General features: G+C 39.5%; 2 protein-coding genes across 3 annotated transcripts; one reads left to right on the top strand and one right to left on the bottom strand.

Annotated features, from left to right (window-relative positions):
• The first annotated feature begins 188 nt into the window (after nt 1-188).
• Nucleotides 189-3,179, top strand: LOC135653886 (dolichol-phosphate mannosyltransferase subunit 1-like). 2 transcript variants are annotated; one of them, XM_065175517.1, is made up of 9 exons: nt 189-419; nt 1,007-1,190; nt 1,380-1,479; nt 1,577-1,610; nt 1,677-1,753; nt 1,856-1,881; nt 2,380-2,544; nt 2,624-2,738; nt 2,899-3,179. In XM_065175517.1, exons 2-9 carry the CDS (start codon nt 1,033-1,035, stop codon nt 3,001-3,003), a joined length of 780 nt encoding a protein of 259 aa, XP_065031589.1. In that variant the 5' UTR covers nt 189-419; nt 1,007-1,032; the 3' UTR covers nt 3,004-3,179. The 2 variants fall into 2 exon arrangements, with proteins under 2 accessions (XP_065031589.1, XP_065031594.1); XM_065175522.1 differs by having other exon boundaries at nt 189-423.
• An 84-nt stretch (nt 3,180-3,263) lies between these two features.
• LOC103977215 (thiol-disulfide oxidoreductase LTO1) lies at nt 3,264-17,658 on the bottom strand. The gene is made up of 7 exons (XM_009392668.3): nt 17,500-17,658; nt 17,162-17,408; nt 13,799-14,055; nt 13,605-13,717; nt 6,718-6,865; nt 4,035-4,172; nt 3,264-3,646 (listed from the first exon to the last, which is right to left on the bottom strand). The coding sequence occupies exons 1-7, from the start codon at nt 17,578-17,580 to the stop codon at nt 3,569-3,571; spliced, it is 1,062 nt and encodes a 353-aa protein (XP_009390943.1). The 5' UTR covers nt 17,581-17,658; the 3' UTR covers nt 3,264-3,568.
• Nucleotides 17,659-17,818: the final 160 nt, after the last annotated feature.

The raw sequence follows: 17,818 nt of genomic DNA, 5'->3' as shown, positions 1-17,818 counted from the left end.
ATTTTATCTTATTTCGATTTATCATTAAACATATGTGATATTTTCGTCGATAAAATAAAAGAAAAGCGACTAAATATTTTATTTTTATAAAAATATAGATAATTAAATAAACCTTTGTATCTGTGGTGGGCAATTCTGTCTTTTCATTTATAAAAAAAAAATATATCTACGGTGGCGTTTCTGTCTTTTCGTGCGGAAAAGCGTCGAGGAAGGAGATCTCAAGTTTCGGGGGACTTCCGAATTGGTGAGAGGACCTTCGGATCGAAATCCCTAGTTAATATACCCTCGGCCGCCGCCGCCGCTGCTGTCGCCGTAGCCTTTGCCGAGGGCCGCGTCCCCTTGTCTCCCGTGCCGTTCCATCGCAGCCGCGCCTCGATTTCTCCGTTTCCCCATCAATCCTGTCACCCTGTTTCCACGAAGTCGGTCCGCATCTCCTCCTCCTCTATCTTCCTCTGATTGTGCATTTCATTTCTTGAACTCTTGAATTCGTGATTTCTTTTAAATACGTGTGCTTAGTCTCTTGATTCTACTGTACTGGAGATGATTGGAATTGGATGTGACGGGACAATGTGAGATTTGTTTTAACACTCTTTTCTACATCTAGTTATATATAATCTTAATCTTGAATGATTGTGATCAGGAAAGCGTCTCAATCAATTCCTATTCTTGCATGGAGATGGAGTTGCACGTGAACTGTGGCAATCTCTTATTCATATATTTTAGGAATTTTTTATGATTATTCCTTTTTACGATTGCTCCTTCGGTGCATGTTTACTAGTTTAGGTTCTTGCTAGAATTAGAGACCAATGCATTTTAATGATTTGATTGGATTCCAAACATGTTGTTTTAGATGTTCTCGCTATTTCCCAGTGCCGAAGCCATGGTGTTTTAGGTGTTGAAACTTGCGAGTTTGATATATGCCTCTTTGTTATCATTTTTATTTGTTGGCATAAAAAACCTGTAAAGTTGATCTGTCTCGGTTTTCTTATCCATATTCTTTTACCAGAAACCAAAATTCGCCATTAGAAGATAATGGCAAAGTTGGAGGAGATAGAGACAGAGGAGCACGGGGAGACAACAATGTCAATCAAGATGAGGAGGAAGAAAAAGAAATACAGCATTATAATCCCAACATACAATGAGCGTCTTAACATTGCCCTCGTTATCTACCTTGTCTTCAAGCATCTCCAGTAAGCCCTTATATCTTTGTAAAAGCAATAGATCGACGAGATTGACTTGTTTAACTGTTGGTAACACTTTTATGCATGTATAACTTTTGATTTCATAATTGTTTATTGTCATGATTGAATTCACGTATCAGACTGTTTTTGCTCATGTGATGATGGATGATTTTGATTTTGATGTTGGAATTCTTCCAGGGATTTTGAATTTGAAGTCATTATAGTGGATGATGGAAGTCCTGATGGAACTCAAGATGTCATAAAACAACTACAGAATGTATATGGCGAAGATCGCGTTGTGAGTAGTCTAGTTAGATTGAGATACTGAAACTTCTTGTTGACTTTGTGTCGTCTCCAATTTCTTATGCCTTTTTTTGTGTGATGCAAATTGTCAGCTATTACGAGCAAGGCCGAAGAAGCTTGGTCTAGGTATGATGAGTTTTTTTTAGGTGACAACTTGAAATCTATTCACTGAACCAGAACAATAATATTCAGGAACTGCTTACTACCATGGTCTTAAGCATGCATCTGGAGATTTCATAATAATCATGGATGCTGATCTGTCACACCACGTAAGTGTCTTGATCATCTGTAATAGCCAATGTTGACTTCATGCTGAACTTCTGTCGCTTGCTCTATGTTCCTTTCTTATGATTTCTTTTCTTGTTTTACAGCCAAAATACTTGCCAAGCTTCATCAGGTAGGAAGTCTAGATACCATTTAGTTTTGAACGTAAAATTATCTGTTGACTATGACAATCATCTATATGAATAAATTGTCTTGTATAAAAATGATTAAACATATTTCAGATTGCCTTCCTATGCTTAGCTAGATAACACCATTTTTATTTGTAGGTAGTACGGCCATGTGAATAGTTTTACGTCACAGTTTCAGCAGATGCATAATCATGAACATACACGATATTTGTAAAGGCATAGATTAAGTCAGTATATTAAATCAAATGGAAAAAAAATGTAATTTGATCTAGATATTATTATGTGGTGCTGAATTCTGTCTACCAGTTACGAAAATACATAAAAGAGCATATACTAGATGGATATGTATGTGTTTTCTGTGATTTCCGAAAAGTATACTTTAGTGCATTATCATGGACTTGGTACTAATTGGACAGAAATGTATATTTTACTATTTCAATATGCTATGTTAATATAACAATGCTTGTTTTCACCTTGACCAGGAAACAGATGGAAACTGGTGCAAGTATAGTTACTGGAACCCGTTATGTCCGAAATGGTGGCGTACATGGATGGAACCTTATTCGTAAACTGACTAGCAGGGGAGCAAATGTGCTTGCACAGACACTCCTATGGCCCGGCGTATCGGATTTGACTGGATCTTTTAGGTATCCTTTTTCCTCGTTTGGCATCCGTTGGGATCTATGTTTGAAGTGGATGCCTAATTCTGCTGTTACTATTGTGTAGGCTGTACGAGAGGAAAGCATTTGAAGATATTATAAGCTCTGTTGTAAGTAAAGGATATGTATTTCAGATGGAGATGATTGTTAGAGCTAGCAGGAAGGGGTATCACATTGAAGAGGTTAAGATTTTTTGCTTTATCTTCTAGATGCTTTTGTTGTGTTTTCTTATCATGTTTTAGACAAAATTGGATTCTGTTGTTATCGTTGTTGTTTTGCTGTCTTTCATATTAAACGTAGCGTATCTTTCTGGAGTTATGTTTCCATTTTTATGTGCCGCAGGTTCCGATAACTTTTGTCGATAGAGTTTATGGAAGTTCAAAACTTGGCGGATCCGAAATACTTGAATACCTCAAAGGGCTGGTTTATCTGTTGATCACTACTTGACAGGAGGAACAAATTGTCGAGTTCCTCACTTTGTTGGTAACATTTGTAGAGCATCCCTAATTATCATTTGGTTCCTTTTTCATGTAAAACAAGTCAAAGTGAACATCAAAATGAACTACTCATTATCATTTGTAGTCCATTGATAAAGTTGAGTGACCAAAATTTTGCAGCCTGCATGTATTTACTTTCGGCTAAACTTTTTATCTTGCTTGGTGAGCGATGGTAACATCCAAGTGTGAATATATCGTATGCAAAGAGGATACGAAAACAATATGCAAATCTTATAAATATCCTGTCTTCCATTGGGTTCATCATCCACGATACAACAGATTATAGCAGATGCATAACCCGGTAAATGAACGAACCATAGGCTTAGTTTAAGTTGGTTTAGTGGCTTTGTTACATGAAAATGAAATTATGTACATTTACACTAAATATATCTGATCAAAATCTCATGACTGGGAAAGCATGGACTGAGAGGAAGGAGTGAAGACTAGAGACTACTCTGTCGTACAAAGGCAGCAGATTGTTGGGCGATGTTTCTTCTCAATTTCTGTTGAAAGGCTCACGAAGGACGAAAGTCTTCAGCAACATAACCTGATGCCTCTGCCAGAGCTTCAAAATTCTGCTCCCCACTGAGGATCTGCAAAGACAAACACAGCCTTGAGAGGTTTTGTGTCATAGAAACGAAGTGCAAGAGGAGCCTATGTATGCCCGGTGGAACTGCTTAGTTGTTGCTATGCCTCCTCGTCACAGTTATCAGCAAGGAATCATAGTAAGACCTGTCAGATGGCCGTCCTATTCTTTCTGTTATGAACTGTGCTAGGATGCCCAAAAGATTTTAATCATACTTCCGATGTAGATCGCCAGTCACGTCTAAACTAAAAATAAAAACAATAGAAGTGGATGTGACAGATTCAGCATTGGGTTATCCTTTGATCTCTAGATAAAAGATCCATGTGAAAAATATTGTGGCAGGCATTACATGCACATCTATTAAGAATTTATTAAAAAAAAATTGAAAATTTTACCTTGTCTTTTATAACCCATGTTGGAAAGCCTTCGAGTCCAGCAGCTGCACATTGCAAAGCCATCTTTTTTCCTTTGCCAGCTCCATCAGGGAAGCACTCAACATAGTTCAATATTTTTGCGGCTTCACGACCAAACATCTGCGACAACCAATAGGAAACAGAATTAATGGCACAAATTTTAGAAAACTTGCAGAATTATGTTTCTGCCGGACCAGTACAAGCAAGGATTTCTTTCAAGAAATAAGATTGTTAGACCAATTTCTGAAGGAACAACATTTAACGAGGGAGAATCTGCCAAAGATTACCAAGGAAAAAGGTGAAAATGAAGTTACCAAGAGTCAAGAAACAAGTCAGGAGATTTACCACTAGCTGTGACATTAATCTATAGCATTTATGGCCGTCATGCTGATACCTAGCACAAGTAGATTTCAGTTAATTTAATTTCTGGTTGTTCCTTTCCTCCATTTTTCGCCCATTTTACATGGATGATTGAAACTGACATGAAGTTTTTTGTTTATGAGAGGCCAATCTCAATGTCCATCTCACTGGCTGTCTTATTTCCTTTGCTGATAGAGCAGCAAGACATCAAATTACATCCAATGCAGATACAGTCCACTGAAATATGAATACATCATCTGATGTTCAGTCCATTACTAGGTTTGAAATTTGCCACAAGTAAAAAATTACTCAAAATTTATGGAAAAAAAAAAGACTTCCCTTGTATGTCAAATAAAAACATGGTGAAATGATGAGTGCCTGTGAGTTTTGATATACCTAATTCTCCATTATTTCTGACGTATATGAGTTGAGATTCCAAATGACTAATCTTGATCTAGGAATGTGAAAAGAGTGAATCTCAACTTCAATTTATAGGCCATAAAGAATCTAAATAAAAGATTGAGCGACAGAGCCATAGCTGTTGACTCTTGGATGATTAAATGCATACACAGGGTACCCTATACTTTGAATTTTGTTATATCAGCAGTTAAGACAATTTCAAACACTGGTTTATCTAGTACCACAATCCACCCAAAATGTCAGATTAGTGGTTTTATCCAAACGAGTCAAGCTGCATATACAATAATATCTCAGACTCACATTCATGAAATTATATGTCCACATATTGGTAAATAATTTTTTTTTTTGTTCTCTAGCGGGTTGAGTACTTTCGCCCACTAGTGTATCAAGAACAGAGTTGAATAAAGATGGTATTAGCTAAGGCAAAGAAAGCTCCAAGAATCAATAAAACACCTGTTAGGGTAGTTTTAAAATAATATAAATATAAATCAGATGGAGAAAAATAGAAGCAAACAATAGATGTCCTCATTAGTCAGATATTAGATGCTCTATGGCATCATTTCTGTAAGTTACTTTGATGATTGAGCACCTATCATCTACACTGCTTAAATTGGTATGTCACTAGATAAAGAATGAGTCAGAGAAGTACTTAAAATGTCTAGGCTCCATTGAGGAGCTGAAACAAGAACATATTGCATATTGATTAAGGCATCTAAAATTTATAACACCTTTGGCATTTATGTATATCTGCATGCATCACACAATAGTGTGGTAAATAAGCCTGAGAAACTTTAAAAATTATCATATCCCTTGATTAGGATAGGAATGCAACAACTAACTTTGGAAGTGTGCTTGATTACAAGCAGTTTCTGAAATTCATATCAAAGATGTAATATCTAACTATTTGTTTTCTTTTCACTCATATTTCCCATTGAATGTTCTTAAATAAGGTACATGCTATTGGTTAACCTTTTTTCTAAGAAATCAATACCTCCTTGCTTCCTTTAGAAACTCAGATTTACTCCAAATTCCAACTTTGTGAACTTGGGTATAATCAAGGTTCGCCATACCGCCCGATACGATACGGTCGGTATGTACCAATCCGCTCGACGAACAGTACCCAGACCAGCCTGTATCAAGGGGGACGCATCAGGTGAGGTGTACCAACATTGATCAGGTATTGGGCAAGATGATTGAAACTCAACCAATAGTCAATAAAAATCGGATTTTGATCATACCAGATCATCAATGGCTCAAATCAAGGCTGGTCCAACGGTCATTACCTTACTTTTAGGGCCAATTCAGGGGTAATTAGGCCTAATCCTATCAAGTTAGGAGCTATAGTGTGTCGTTATCTAAAAAAACAGGTTCAATTAGATCTATTATCTTACTTTTAGGACAAATTTATGGGTAATTAGGCCTAATCACATCTTCGTAACATATGATTAGTGTTTCTCTTAAGCTTAGGTACAATTAAGGCTATTAACTAATTTTAAGGTCAAATTTGGGTGTAATTAGGCTTGATTCAGCTTATATTATACCGTATAATATAGTTGTACTGATATAGATCCTACAACTTCTTTTAAAATTTAATGTTAGAGACAAAGATACATTCCAAATTCTACTTTTTCTACTTTGGTGTCCTTGGAATGCACTGTCAACATTTCATCCATCCAGATATACTATCCTTTTCATTTCACATATCTTAGTCTTAAGCAGGAGAAAAATGAGAGCATAGATGATCATCAGCACTGAATGCTAGAAATTTGACTTCTGAATTTTCTTATCACTGAAATGAATTAAGTGAAGAACTTCCAATTTATCACTTCTTTCATGTAAAATAAGTTTCTCTGATGATAATGTATGATCTTGTAATAAAAGTTACCTGCTTCTGTTCATTACAATGAGAGCACCAGAAGGCCCCATACATCTTTGCACCTATGGAACGCAGGTGTTTTGCAAGAGAGAGAGCCATCGGGGATGATTGACTTGTTATCTCAGTTTCATATGGCTCCAAGGTCAAATCATTTAAACTGTACAAAGTAGAAAAGCAAAAGTACATAAGCAAACTCCTCATAATGGAAGTTTATAATAAATGCAAGCTAATGAGATTTAACAACTCATAAAATAGAACCTAAGAAATGTAAACAAAAGTACAATATTGGGTCACATGGCAATAGGACAATTCAAAGTTGTTAAGCCAATGCACCTATACGGGGATTCATAAATGACACTCGCTGCAAATCCTATCGTCCAACCCTTAGCCTAATATTTGTTTCTTCATCATGTTCTTTAATGGACTAATATAACAATAACAACAACAAAGTCGTAAGTTACAACTATGTAGGATCGGTTACATAGATCTTTTGTTGTCATTGAGATTTGTACAAAGTTATATGTTTAGTTAAGTTTAGAGTATTTAAATCTTTATTTATAATTTTTATTAAAGTCGTTTTAGGTCTTCCTCTATCTCTCCTCGCACCAATAACATTAATCATTTCATCTCTTCGAACTCTCGTATCCAAAGGTCTTCTAAGCATGTGTTCATACCATCTTAAATGATTTCCTCTCATCTTATCCTCTATCAAAGTGATACTCACTTGTTCACAAATAAAAATATTTTTTTCCTATCTTTTGTAGGAACTTCACACATCTATTTCAACAACACAAACTTTTTGTATATATCAAAGTTTGAAATTTCATACCATACGATGTATTGAGCTTTGCTCGGTACAGTAGTGTACGTTGTACCAAGCAGTGCGCTAGGATGTACCGAGTGGTATGCCTATATATATATATATATATATATATATATATATATATATATATATATATATATATATATATATATATATATATATATATATATATAAATATTTAAAAAAAGGCGTACACAGCCTCGGCGACATCGCCTTCTCCTCTTCTCGTCGTTTGCAGCATTCGACAAAAAAGGCGATGAAGACGTTGAAGGCAGCAAACGTCTCCGGCCTTCTGACACGGACTTAGCTGGTTTTGCCTAAGTCGTGCGACACCCTTGCGTGTCCGTCCGCAAAGGTCAGCCTCCCCGAAGACTCTCATTGTCCCTTAGGACCAACAAAAGAGAGAACGGGCAAGAGAGAACGCCTCAATTGGGATCCACAAGCAAACATCTCCGAAAAACACTTCATAGACAATGCAAATTACAAACAGACTTTACAAGCTCTGAACAGTGGCACAACAAAGGGTAAAATGGTCCATTACAGACCGAAAAGCTCTCTCACGTGTCCACATGACACAACCTTTATTTACAAGCCTAAAGAGGCCATCAACCCAACTAAAATGGGACTTATAAGCCTTTGGCTGCCCCTCTACACGCTGTACAAGGCATGAACATGCCAACAGACACGGACAGATATAAGCATTACATCAAACATCCTGTTTCAAAGTTTGTCCGTGACATTCTCCCCCACTTATCCCTTCGACGTCCTCGTCGAAGCCTTTGTGAACACTGCAACTCTTCGCCTTTGCTGAGTCTTCAATCTTCCGCTCCAGCTGCAATGCGCCTCCTGGCTCCCAGCTGCTCTCCGCTGCTGTTTTTGAGTAGTCGAACCTTTGATCTGCCATGCTGCTTCAACTCGCCAATGACTCTGACTCTGGTGTGGGGTTGGCTGAGTTGTGTTGATCCACGTTGATTCCTGCGGATCCACCAAATGAAGGAAAAGACCATTCTTACTGCGCCAGTTTCTCAAAATTTCCACATGCTGCTTGAACTGGGTGGATGCTTGTTGGAGCTTTAACGAGCATCGCCTCGCAAACTTCTGAAGTTTTGGGTCCTTCCTCCACAAAATCTGCTCATTGACTCTTCTTTCAGTTAGTTGTCACATCCAAGTAGGTTCGCATCACTTCCGCTTTCGATTGGCATTTCGTTGGGAAATGAAGCGGACAATCTACTCTCAGTAGCACTGATCACCGTTGGTGAGGATTTGACAACTATTGTCTTCCATTATCTTCGAAGGGTCTTTGAACTTGTGCAGAGCTCCTCTGCTGGATAGATAAGAGAACTGGGGTACTTGGTTTCGCCCATTCTCTTAAGAGTTGAGAAGGCAAAGGTTACTTGACTTCGCCCGCCTCCTCGAGGTTGTACTTCATGCATCGAGCTGGTTACTGGCCTTCGCCTGCTCTTTGCTCACACTTCTGAAGCACTTGAAGTGTTTGCACTCCTTGCGTTGAGTTAGCTACTGTGATTCACCTTCTCAATGCCATTGAACTTCTGGAATGCAGGAAGTTTTCACCCCAACTTGGAGTAATTCTCTGATAGATGAGGTCGCCTCTGGGATTGTACCGTCTTCTCCATCAACCCTGCCGCCTACTCCATTGAGTAGCAAAGGTACAGCACCACGTACTGCCTGCTTCGTTCCTTGGTCGTGCACTCTTGCATGACCCGAAGTCCTTCACTTACGGCAATCTTGATGAGAAACTTGTTGACACCGGTCTTACGAAGTTTCTTGGCCTCTGCCCTTCAGCCTTGTCTCGGTACTTGGAGATTGCCTCTGCATGCTCCACCTCCTCGGCCCCTTTCACGACCAAACGCTCTCCCTCCGTGAGAGCAAGGATCAATGACTTTCACGGAAGTCCCGCCTCTACGGTACCATGGCGCTGCCATGCCCATGGCCCTACTATCCGTCGCCTCGCCTCTGCATCCCTTTTCTCCACGATCAGTAGACATGTCTCTGTGGCACTCCTCTGAGTCCACTTCCATTCTAACTGATGCTTGATTTTGGGTAGCTAAGTCCCTCTGGACTCGTCGTCGCTTCCTCGCCCCTTTCGACCCCCTGCTCTAACACCTCTGTGTTCTCTAAGCAGCTCCCTCTGGTCGATGGAAAGACAGACTGCAACTCCCATGCATGGCCTCTGCCATCGCGTTGTAGGGTTTGCACCAATTCTGTTCTCCTTAGCTTCCTTGGTAGCAACGTTCGCTTACTCGACCTTGTCCTCTGACTTGTCGGGCTCCCTTAAGCGAATATGAGCTCTGGAGCAGTCCAACTCTCCAGCTGCTTCGATCATACCTTTGCATGATCAAGTCCCTCCCATGGAACTCACTGGTACTTGCATTCGAACTTTTCCCTTGGTGGAACCCAGCCCCCATATGCTGATGACCAAGGTTTTCATCCGATGCAAAATTCGGTGCACGCCCGGAAGACCCGCCTCTGCGGTACCATGGCCTTCACTCCTTGAATCCATAGCCCTTCTTGTCGTCGTGTTGTTCACCAAAGCGGAGCTCCCAGTAGCTCCCGATCATACCTCCATATGATCTCATCCCTCACGGGACTCAGTCGTGTGTATCGCATTGCCACGAACTGTTCCACCACGATCCGCTGCACCATGTCGCCTCCTGGTGACATCTCCATTGCATTCTGATCCTTGTGGAATAAACTCGAATTGTGAACCCTCCATGTGTGGCCTCTGCCAATACATCGCAGGGTCTCCTCCACCTTCGATTTTGTTCGCTCCTTTGGCAATTGACCTTCATCCACCCACTCTTGGGTCACACCTAGATGAAGCACCGCTCTAGGACAGTCCGTCGCCTAGTAGCTCCCGAAGTCCACCGACTTCACTGTAATTTGTGCACCATTGTCTGGATCCTGGGCCTCTGCCCCTACCAGCACAATCTCCGCTGTGCACCGCTTCCTTCATAGCAACTCGAATGGCAACACTGTGGCATATTCTTCAAGAGCACCCGCCTCTGCGTCCTCTTGCCCCGTGCTAAGGCCTTCTGAACCCAACTTTGCCTCCGCAAATTGAGTCGCCTTAGTTCCTCCATCAAATGCTCCTCCGAGATAAGGTGCATGTGCCCAGAAGCTCCCTTCGTCTTTGGCACCATGCAAGATGAGTCCACTCCGTCAGAATGAAGGACCCATGGAACAACATGATTCTACTCTTGCCTCTGCAAGAGTTCCTGTCCTTGACCTCTGTCTAAGGAAAGCACTGCGCCTCCGCTCCATGTTCCAACTTCTCTGCTGGCTCCCTTCATGCGGCTTGGGTACTTCGCCAAGTTACACCCAAGTTGCTCCGCTCCTCGTTTTTGCATTGAGTCGATGGTGGCCCTCGCCCACCATTCCACGGGTCAGCCCTCCCTCGAGTCCGATCTCCATATCGACTCTAAGTGTGCCTTCATTTAAGTTACTTCAGGTCGCTCCCCCACTTGATCTCGCAATGCATCCACCAATGCATTCTCTCGAGCGAGATCATGTGGCAACTCCTCGCTGCTTGCTCGGTCCATTGAGCTTCGTGGAGTTGTTGTTTGTGAGGTACTCCTCCTCAACATGTGAAGTTCGTCTCACATGATTCTCCCTCTGGAGTGCCGAGACTTATCCCTCCTGGATAACTGTCCCATTGGAGCAACATCTCTCTTCGTTTCGGAGACCACCATCCCCTTGGACTACTCCGATCTGCTGAACAAACTGTGCATTGTTATGCCTCTTGCAAACGCACTTGCTAGATTGCCCCTCCACGTCAATACAGCCACCACTGCACCCCTCAAGGCCTAGCAACATGCTGAACTCGTTGCACGCTTCAGCCTCCTCCGGACGTATCCTTCGCATGCCGAAGAGAAAGTTTCAATGCTCCATGGCGCCGAGTCTCGACCGCCTTGGGATGGCCACGAACATTCCATCGTCCGCATACAAGCCCATGCATGAGTACCAACTTCTTCGAGTTAGCAATTCCCCTCACCTCTGTGAGCTTTGCATAACTCTTTTGGTCGTTGAGCAACTCATTCCACCTTGGATGGTCTCATTCTTGCCAAACGCCTTGCTTGCCTAGAGCACCATCAAGTATAGTTGTCAACGTTGAGCCGTAGCTCAAACTCAGCCATCCCAACCTTTGTGCGCTCCAAATTCTTCCAAGCTTGCCTGTTCTCGTGGTGCCTCTTGCGCGAAGGGTTGGCCATTCCTCTGAATGCAAATCTCAGATGCCCGCTCCTCTGAGCGACTCTTTTCCCCACATCTCCATGCCCGTTTTCCCTCAAACGGTCGCGCGTGTGCTGACTGCCCTCAACGCAGCCCCGCTAGGTCCCCCACGTTTGCATGTCAAGTGTTTCTATGAGTGCTTGTCTCGCTCTGATACCATATGACACGGACTTAGCTGGTTTTGCCTAAGTCGTGCGGCACCCTTGCGTGTCCGTCCGCAAAGGTCAGCCTCCCCGAAGACTCCCATTGTCCCTTAGGACCAACAAAAGAGAAAACGGGCAAGAGAGAACGCCTCAATCGGGATCCACAAGCAAACATCTCCGAAAAACACTTCATAGACAATGCAAATTACAAACAGACTTTACAAGCTCTGAACAGTGGCACAACAAAGGGTAAAATGGTCCATTACAGATCGAAAAGCTCTCTCACGTGTCCACATGACACAACCTTTATTTACAAGCCTAAAGAGGCCATCAACCCAACTAAAATGGGACTTATAAGCCTTCGGCTGCCCCTCTACACGCTGTACAAGGCATGAACATGCCAACAGACACGGACAGATATAAGCATTACATCAAACATCCTGTTTCAAAGTTTGTCCGTGACACTTCGGTGAACACCGCGATGAAGGCCGCAAATGTCTCTGGCCTTCGACGAAGAAGGTCACAGAGTCGCAGATGAGGCGATGAAGGAGACTGCCTCTTCCGTTACTCTAACCGTTGCCTTCCCTGATCCCTCGCCTCCAGATCCTCCTTTTTACGAGTCTCCTCGTCGTTACCTCCTAGATTGAGATCGTCGAGGGAGGGTGGCGCCGGATAGGGATCGAGAAAGGGCGTGGAAACAAGTTCGCGCCGAGGTTCACCCGATTCTCCCTCTTCTTTGAATGCCCTCTCTTCTTCCTTCTTCGACGCTTCTCCCTCAGCCTCACTACAACCAAGCTGTTATATCGAGTAGACCACCCAGTAACAGGCGGTCTGCGTACCGGTTCATGAGCGGACTAGTACGTACCACTCGTACCGGACGATACGATTCAAAATCGCAAACTTTGGTATATATTGTTTCTTAACTGCTCAACACTCAGATCATGAAGCATTATTAGTCTCACAATTGTCTTATAAATTTTTTCTTTTAATCTCAAAGGTATCCGATGTTCACACAAGACAACTAACACCCCTCGTCATTTTAACTATGTTATTTTCACTCTATGAATAATTTCATTATTGATCTCTCCATTTTATTGAATAATTAATCCATGATATTTAAAGTTTTTACTTAAATGAACTTCTTTTCCATTCAACTTAACTATATTCTCATATATTCACTTTTAGTCATATTTAATCTAAAACATTTAGTTTCTAAGGATTGTCTTCGTAACACAAATTTATAATTAATTCCACCTAGGCTCTCATTAATTAAGATAATATTATCAACAAATAACATATACCAGGGAGGTCTATTGTGTAGCTTTTATGGACTAATAAAAGAGAAAATTGATAAAAATAAGAAAATAAACCAAAGAAAAATAATATACTAGTAACGTTGAGAAAGAGAAGCTAGCTGATATATCAATATAACACTTGCTATGATAAGATTTAAATTTCAGCGAAATATATCGACTATAGATTTGTTCTCTGATGTTCTTGTTATACAAAAAATAGTTAGTAAAATTAAAATTATATTAGGAGAAAGACAAGTTTGATTATACTGTGAAAAAGGCCAAAACAAAATATGACAACAATACTATAAAGCATGAATTTGATAATACCTATGCCTTTGAGAATAACATATGAAGAATTATTAAACACTCTGAGCCTAAAAAACTTACCCAAGTAACCGAGAATCGCCCATATTATATGTATTTGTTAAAGCAGTAACCACCACACCAGCAATCACCAACTGTAGCCCAACCACATTTCTAATCTCTTCCATGCCAATCTCCTAGTAAAGAGCAAGAGGCAATTCATCACCTAGTGTGATTTGATAAGATAATTTGCTTGAAGAATATAGCTAAAAACAAACCTTTAAAGTAATGAAAAATAAGCTGAAAGACAGAACTGCTGAGAACAGACAATATGAACAAGTTGTTCCAGCGAACTTTGTGCTTAGAATATAAAGAAAATAAGCACTTGCTGTTGCCATTGAAGTAGTGGTTGCAAGCAAAATAAAGCGAGCATCAGTGTCACCTAGTCCAGAAAGCAAATTCTTTCCAGACTGCTGGAGAGAAAGCAATGCGACAGATCCATATGCAAGCATCCCAAATAATGGAAGGGGCAAGCCTGACAAATTATTAAAAATAAATCATGAATCAACTTTTAAAACATGTAAAAAAACTGCAATATAATGTAATATAAATAAAGAAAATAAGGACTAATTTTCTAAATGGAAGTAAAAGACCGAATCAATTATGACAACATAAAGAAAAAGATTGTAATCAAATTTCACAATAAAAAAGGTAGTGACAAAGCATAAAGTTTTGTGCCCTCATCATCCATAGGAACTATCTAAAAGTTAGGGTGTGGATTTTTCTAGCATATTCACCTGAACCAATAGTATGGAGAAACATAGCCATGGATATGGTAAAACATAGTTACTACTGTAATGACTCATCATAGCAATCATGCCAGTAAGATGTCGTACAAACCTCAAGTTATTACTCATCTAAAAGAATTACAAGTTGGCTTGCAAACCAAAAGAACACCGTGCAACGTAACATATAAGGAAGCACCGCATACACTTATCTAAAAGTTGTGTTTGGAGTGTTGAAAAGTCAACGGGGACAACTATAGATCACCATCAAAGTACCTCAGATTTCATGAAGCACCTTAGAACAATGTGTAAAGCACATTCCTCTAAGGTATATGCCTTTTTTGTACGTATAACACTAACTATTGTTGTGATGACAAATAAATAATAAATATCACTACACACCTCAACAACAACAACAATAAAATCATAAGTTCCAACTATTTGGGGTCGGATACATAAATCTTTTGTCGCTATTGAAATTTGTAAAAAGTCATATGTTTAGTTAAGTTTAGAGTACTTAAATCTTTATTTATAATTTCTATTAAGGTTTTTTTATGTCTTCCTTTATCTCTCCTCGTACTATTAATATTAATTATTTCATCTCACTGCTGCATTCGGAGGTTTCCTCAGCACATATCAATACCAACTTAAATAGTTTTCTCTCATCTTATCCTCTATTGAACAATATCTAGTTATTCACGAATAAAAATATTGTCAATCTTTAAATTCTTTTATAGCCTTTATTTTATAGCCAATCTTTAAATATTGCCAATCTTCAAATCCTAGTAACCTCACACATTCATCTCTTTTATAGCCTTTATTTTAGATTCTTTATATCTTTTAATTTTTTCTCATTTTTATAATTTTTTCAATCTTTAAAACATAATCTTTTAGTAAAAATTATTTTTTAAACTTCCTCGCACCACCACCAACTCTCTCTTAAGGTTACACCTCTATATTTAGTTTCACTAAAAATCTCCTTTGTTAAGTTCATAATCTTATTAGCCATCATAGTTCAAATAATATTAATATTATCCTCATCTAAGTTTCAAGTTGCCTTCCTTTCCATCTTATTCTTAAAAATGTTTATTTTATCATTTTTAAAATTCCATCATCTAGTCTTAGTAATTTGTTCTACTATCTTTTTCTTCTTTCATTTTCTATAGTAAATATCTAATACCATCAACATATGTTGATTCATCAAACGACTCAAACCTTCACCACGTATAACTTTACAATTCTTACAAATAACTTTGTCTACCTTTCTAGTGAGAAAAAAGTCTATTTGACTATAATTATAACCACTTTTATAAATAATTAAATGTATATCTCTCTTCTTAAAGTGAGTATTCACAATTATAAGATTATATGAAGTTGCAAAATTCAAAATCATTCCATCATCTTCATTTCTCTCCTCATAACCAAAGCCCCGATGCATCTATTTATATTCACCATATGTTTTCCTTACATGACCATTCAAATATCTTATAATTATAAGTTTTTTGGTTATAGGCATTCCTTGAATGATATCATCTAAGCTTTTCTAAATTCTCCTTTGTTTTGATCATCCAATCCAACTTAAGCGACATAAGCACTAATAACATTCAAAACATCTATCTTTTCACAAATTTTAGGATTATAATTTTATCTCAAATCTTTTTACATATAAAATATTGTTTTTAACATCCTATCAACAATAATTCCTACACCATTTATGTGTTTGACTTTTCCAGTATACCAAACCTTAAATCCGGTACTATCAATCTCTCTAGACTTGTCCCCTACCCATTTAGTCTCCTGTAAGCAAATAATATTTATTCTTCTTCTGATCATAGTGTCTACCAATTATAATCCCTTCCTAAAAGTGTCCCTATTTCCATGTTAATAACCTAACCCTCTGTTCCTAGACTAGCTTCCTTACTCTCATTGGTCCAAAACAATGAGAAAACCCTTGCCTACTTAACACCACTTCCGAGTGCCAATTTGATGGGCCGCTTCCAGGCGACCTCCTAGCCCACTGCTTAGGAGGTGGTGAAGATACCTTGTGTCACTTCTGGGTGTCGATCTAGCTTTATACTAAAATTGATTAAGATCAATGTTCATGAGATCTGACATAGTTTTACGTTATTTGTCAATAACCTAACGCAACCCACTATCTTTTTTGTCCGGGCTTGGGACCGACATTGACGGTGTTAAAAAAAAAACTCCTACAGATTAAAAAAGAAATCCTAGAAACAATGCATAAAAGCTATCAAGTTGAATAATAATCTACAAAGTCAGGTTGCAGAAAGCTCTTACATGCACCTTGGAGTGAAACTTAACTATGATAACATGCAAAACTGACCACCAAAAACCTTTTATATTCCAGATATTTTATGAAAAAAAGTCAAGTTATTACAGATGAATTACTAGAAGAACAAAAAAAAAGGCAGAAAAGACAGTTCACAACCTCGAATCTCAAAATCATAAAGAGAATGGTTAACTGGCACCAAAGTTTGGAGTGTTTCACTAAAGCTATAATGCTGAAAAATGAATGGATAAAAAAAAACCAGAATGGTAGTGATTCTAAAGGTCAAAAGAATAGAATATTAGGACAAAAGCATCACATAATACGAAGTACCAAAAGTTTTGTCAAGTTGTCTGTAGGACATAGATGATAATGTGGTCTTTGTGAAGGTATACAAGCATATAAGCTGGATAGACACTCCCATTTTCAATTACGTCTTCTATCTCTCCAAAAAATTGGGAGATCTAGAATCATTGAATTTTAGCTTATAGGAAACACAACTCGAGAAGGATCAACGAGCAACCAGGCAAAAGGATAGATAGAAACAGAGGGGAGGCCGAAAAGACTACCAAAAACAGAGGAATAGTCACTATTGAGGACATCGCTGCAGCTAGCACCACCAACAGGGCAGAAGGCTTCGGCGCCGCTGAACTTTAAGTAGGTGAGGTACCCGGTCTCCAAGAACCCTAATGCTCCAAGCCCGGCGCTCCAAGTGCTCGTCGGAATGCCCCAAAGGGAAGGCTCCAGTGGAGGTTCGGGATCGTCCTGGGAGGAAGGCTCCGCCCGGCACCTAATTCGCCATACCCTCACTGCCCTCTGCAACACGATTCGCGTGTAAACAATGAATAGTAAACCTCCAGATCTCGAGATCGAGAATGAGAGAACGAGAGAAATACTAGAGAGAGACCATGTCGCATGGCGGGAAGCGGGCGGCGAGACGGGACAGCGGAGGACGGGGGACTGCGAGGGCGACAGAGATGCTCGCCATCGAGAGGGGAAGTCTCCCACGGCTGCTTCTCCTGAGGAGTCTCCACCACCACCAGTCTTATATAATACTGTTAATTCAGTTAAATGAGAAAAAAAAACGACTTTATTTTCTCTCTATGGTTTTTTTATTGATAAGTTTTGAAATAATTAAAATATTTACTGACTAAACTAATCCCACTATTAATACTAAAAAAAAAGACTTGCTCTATTGTCACCGATAGGTATTTATCATTTTTATA

Source organism: Musa acuminata, chromosome BXJ1-4 (genome assembly GCF_036884655.1).
Source record: "Musa acuminata AAA Group cultivar baxijiao chromosome BXJ1-4, Cavendish_Baxijiao_AAA, whole genome shotgun sequence".
Taxonomy (NCBI): Eukaryota; Viridiplantae; Streptophyta; class Magnoliopsida; order Zingiberales; family Musaceae; genus Musa; species Musa acuminata.
The sequence above is the reverse complement of the archived record's forward strand: the minus strand, read 5'-3'. Positions and strand labels throughout refer to the sequence as shown.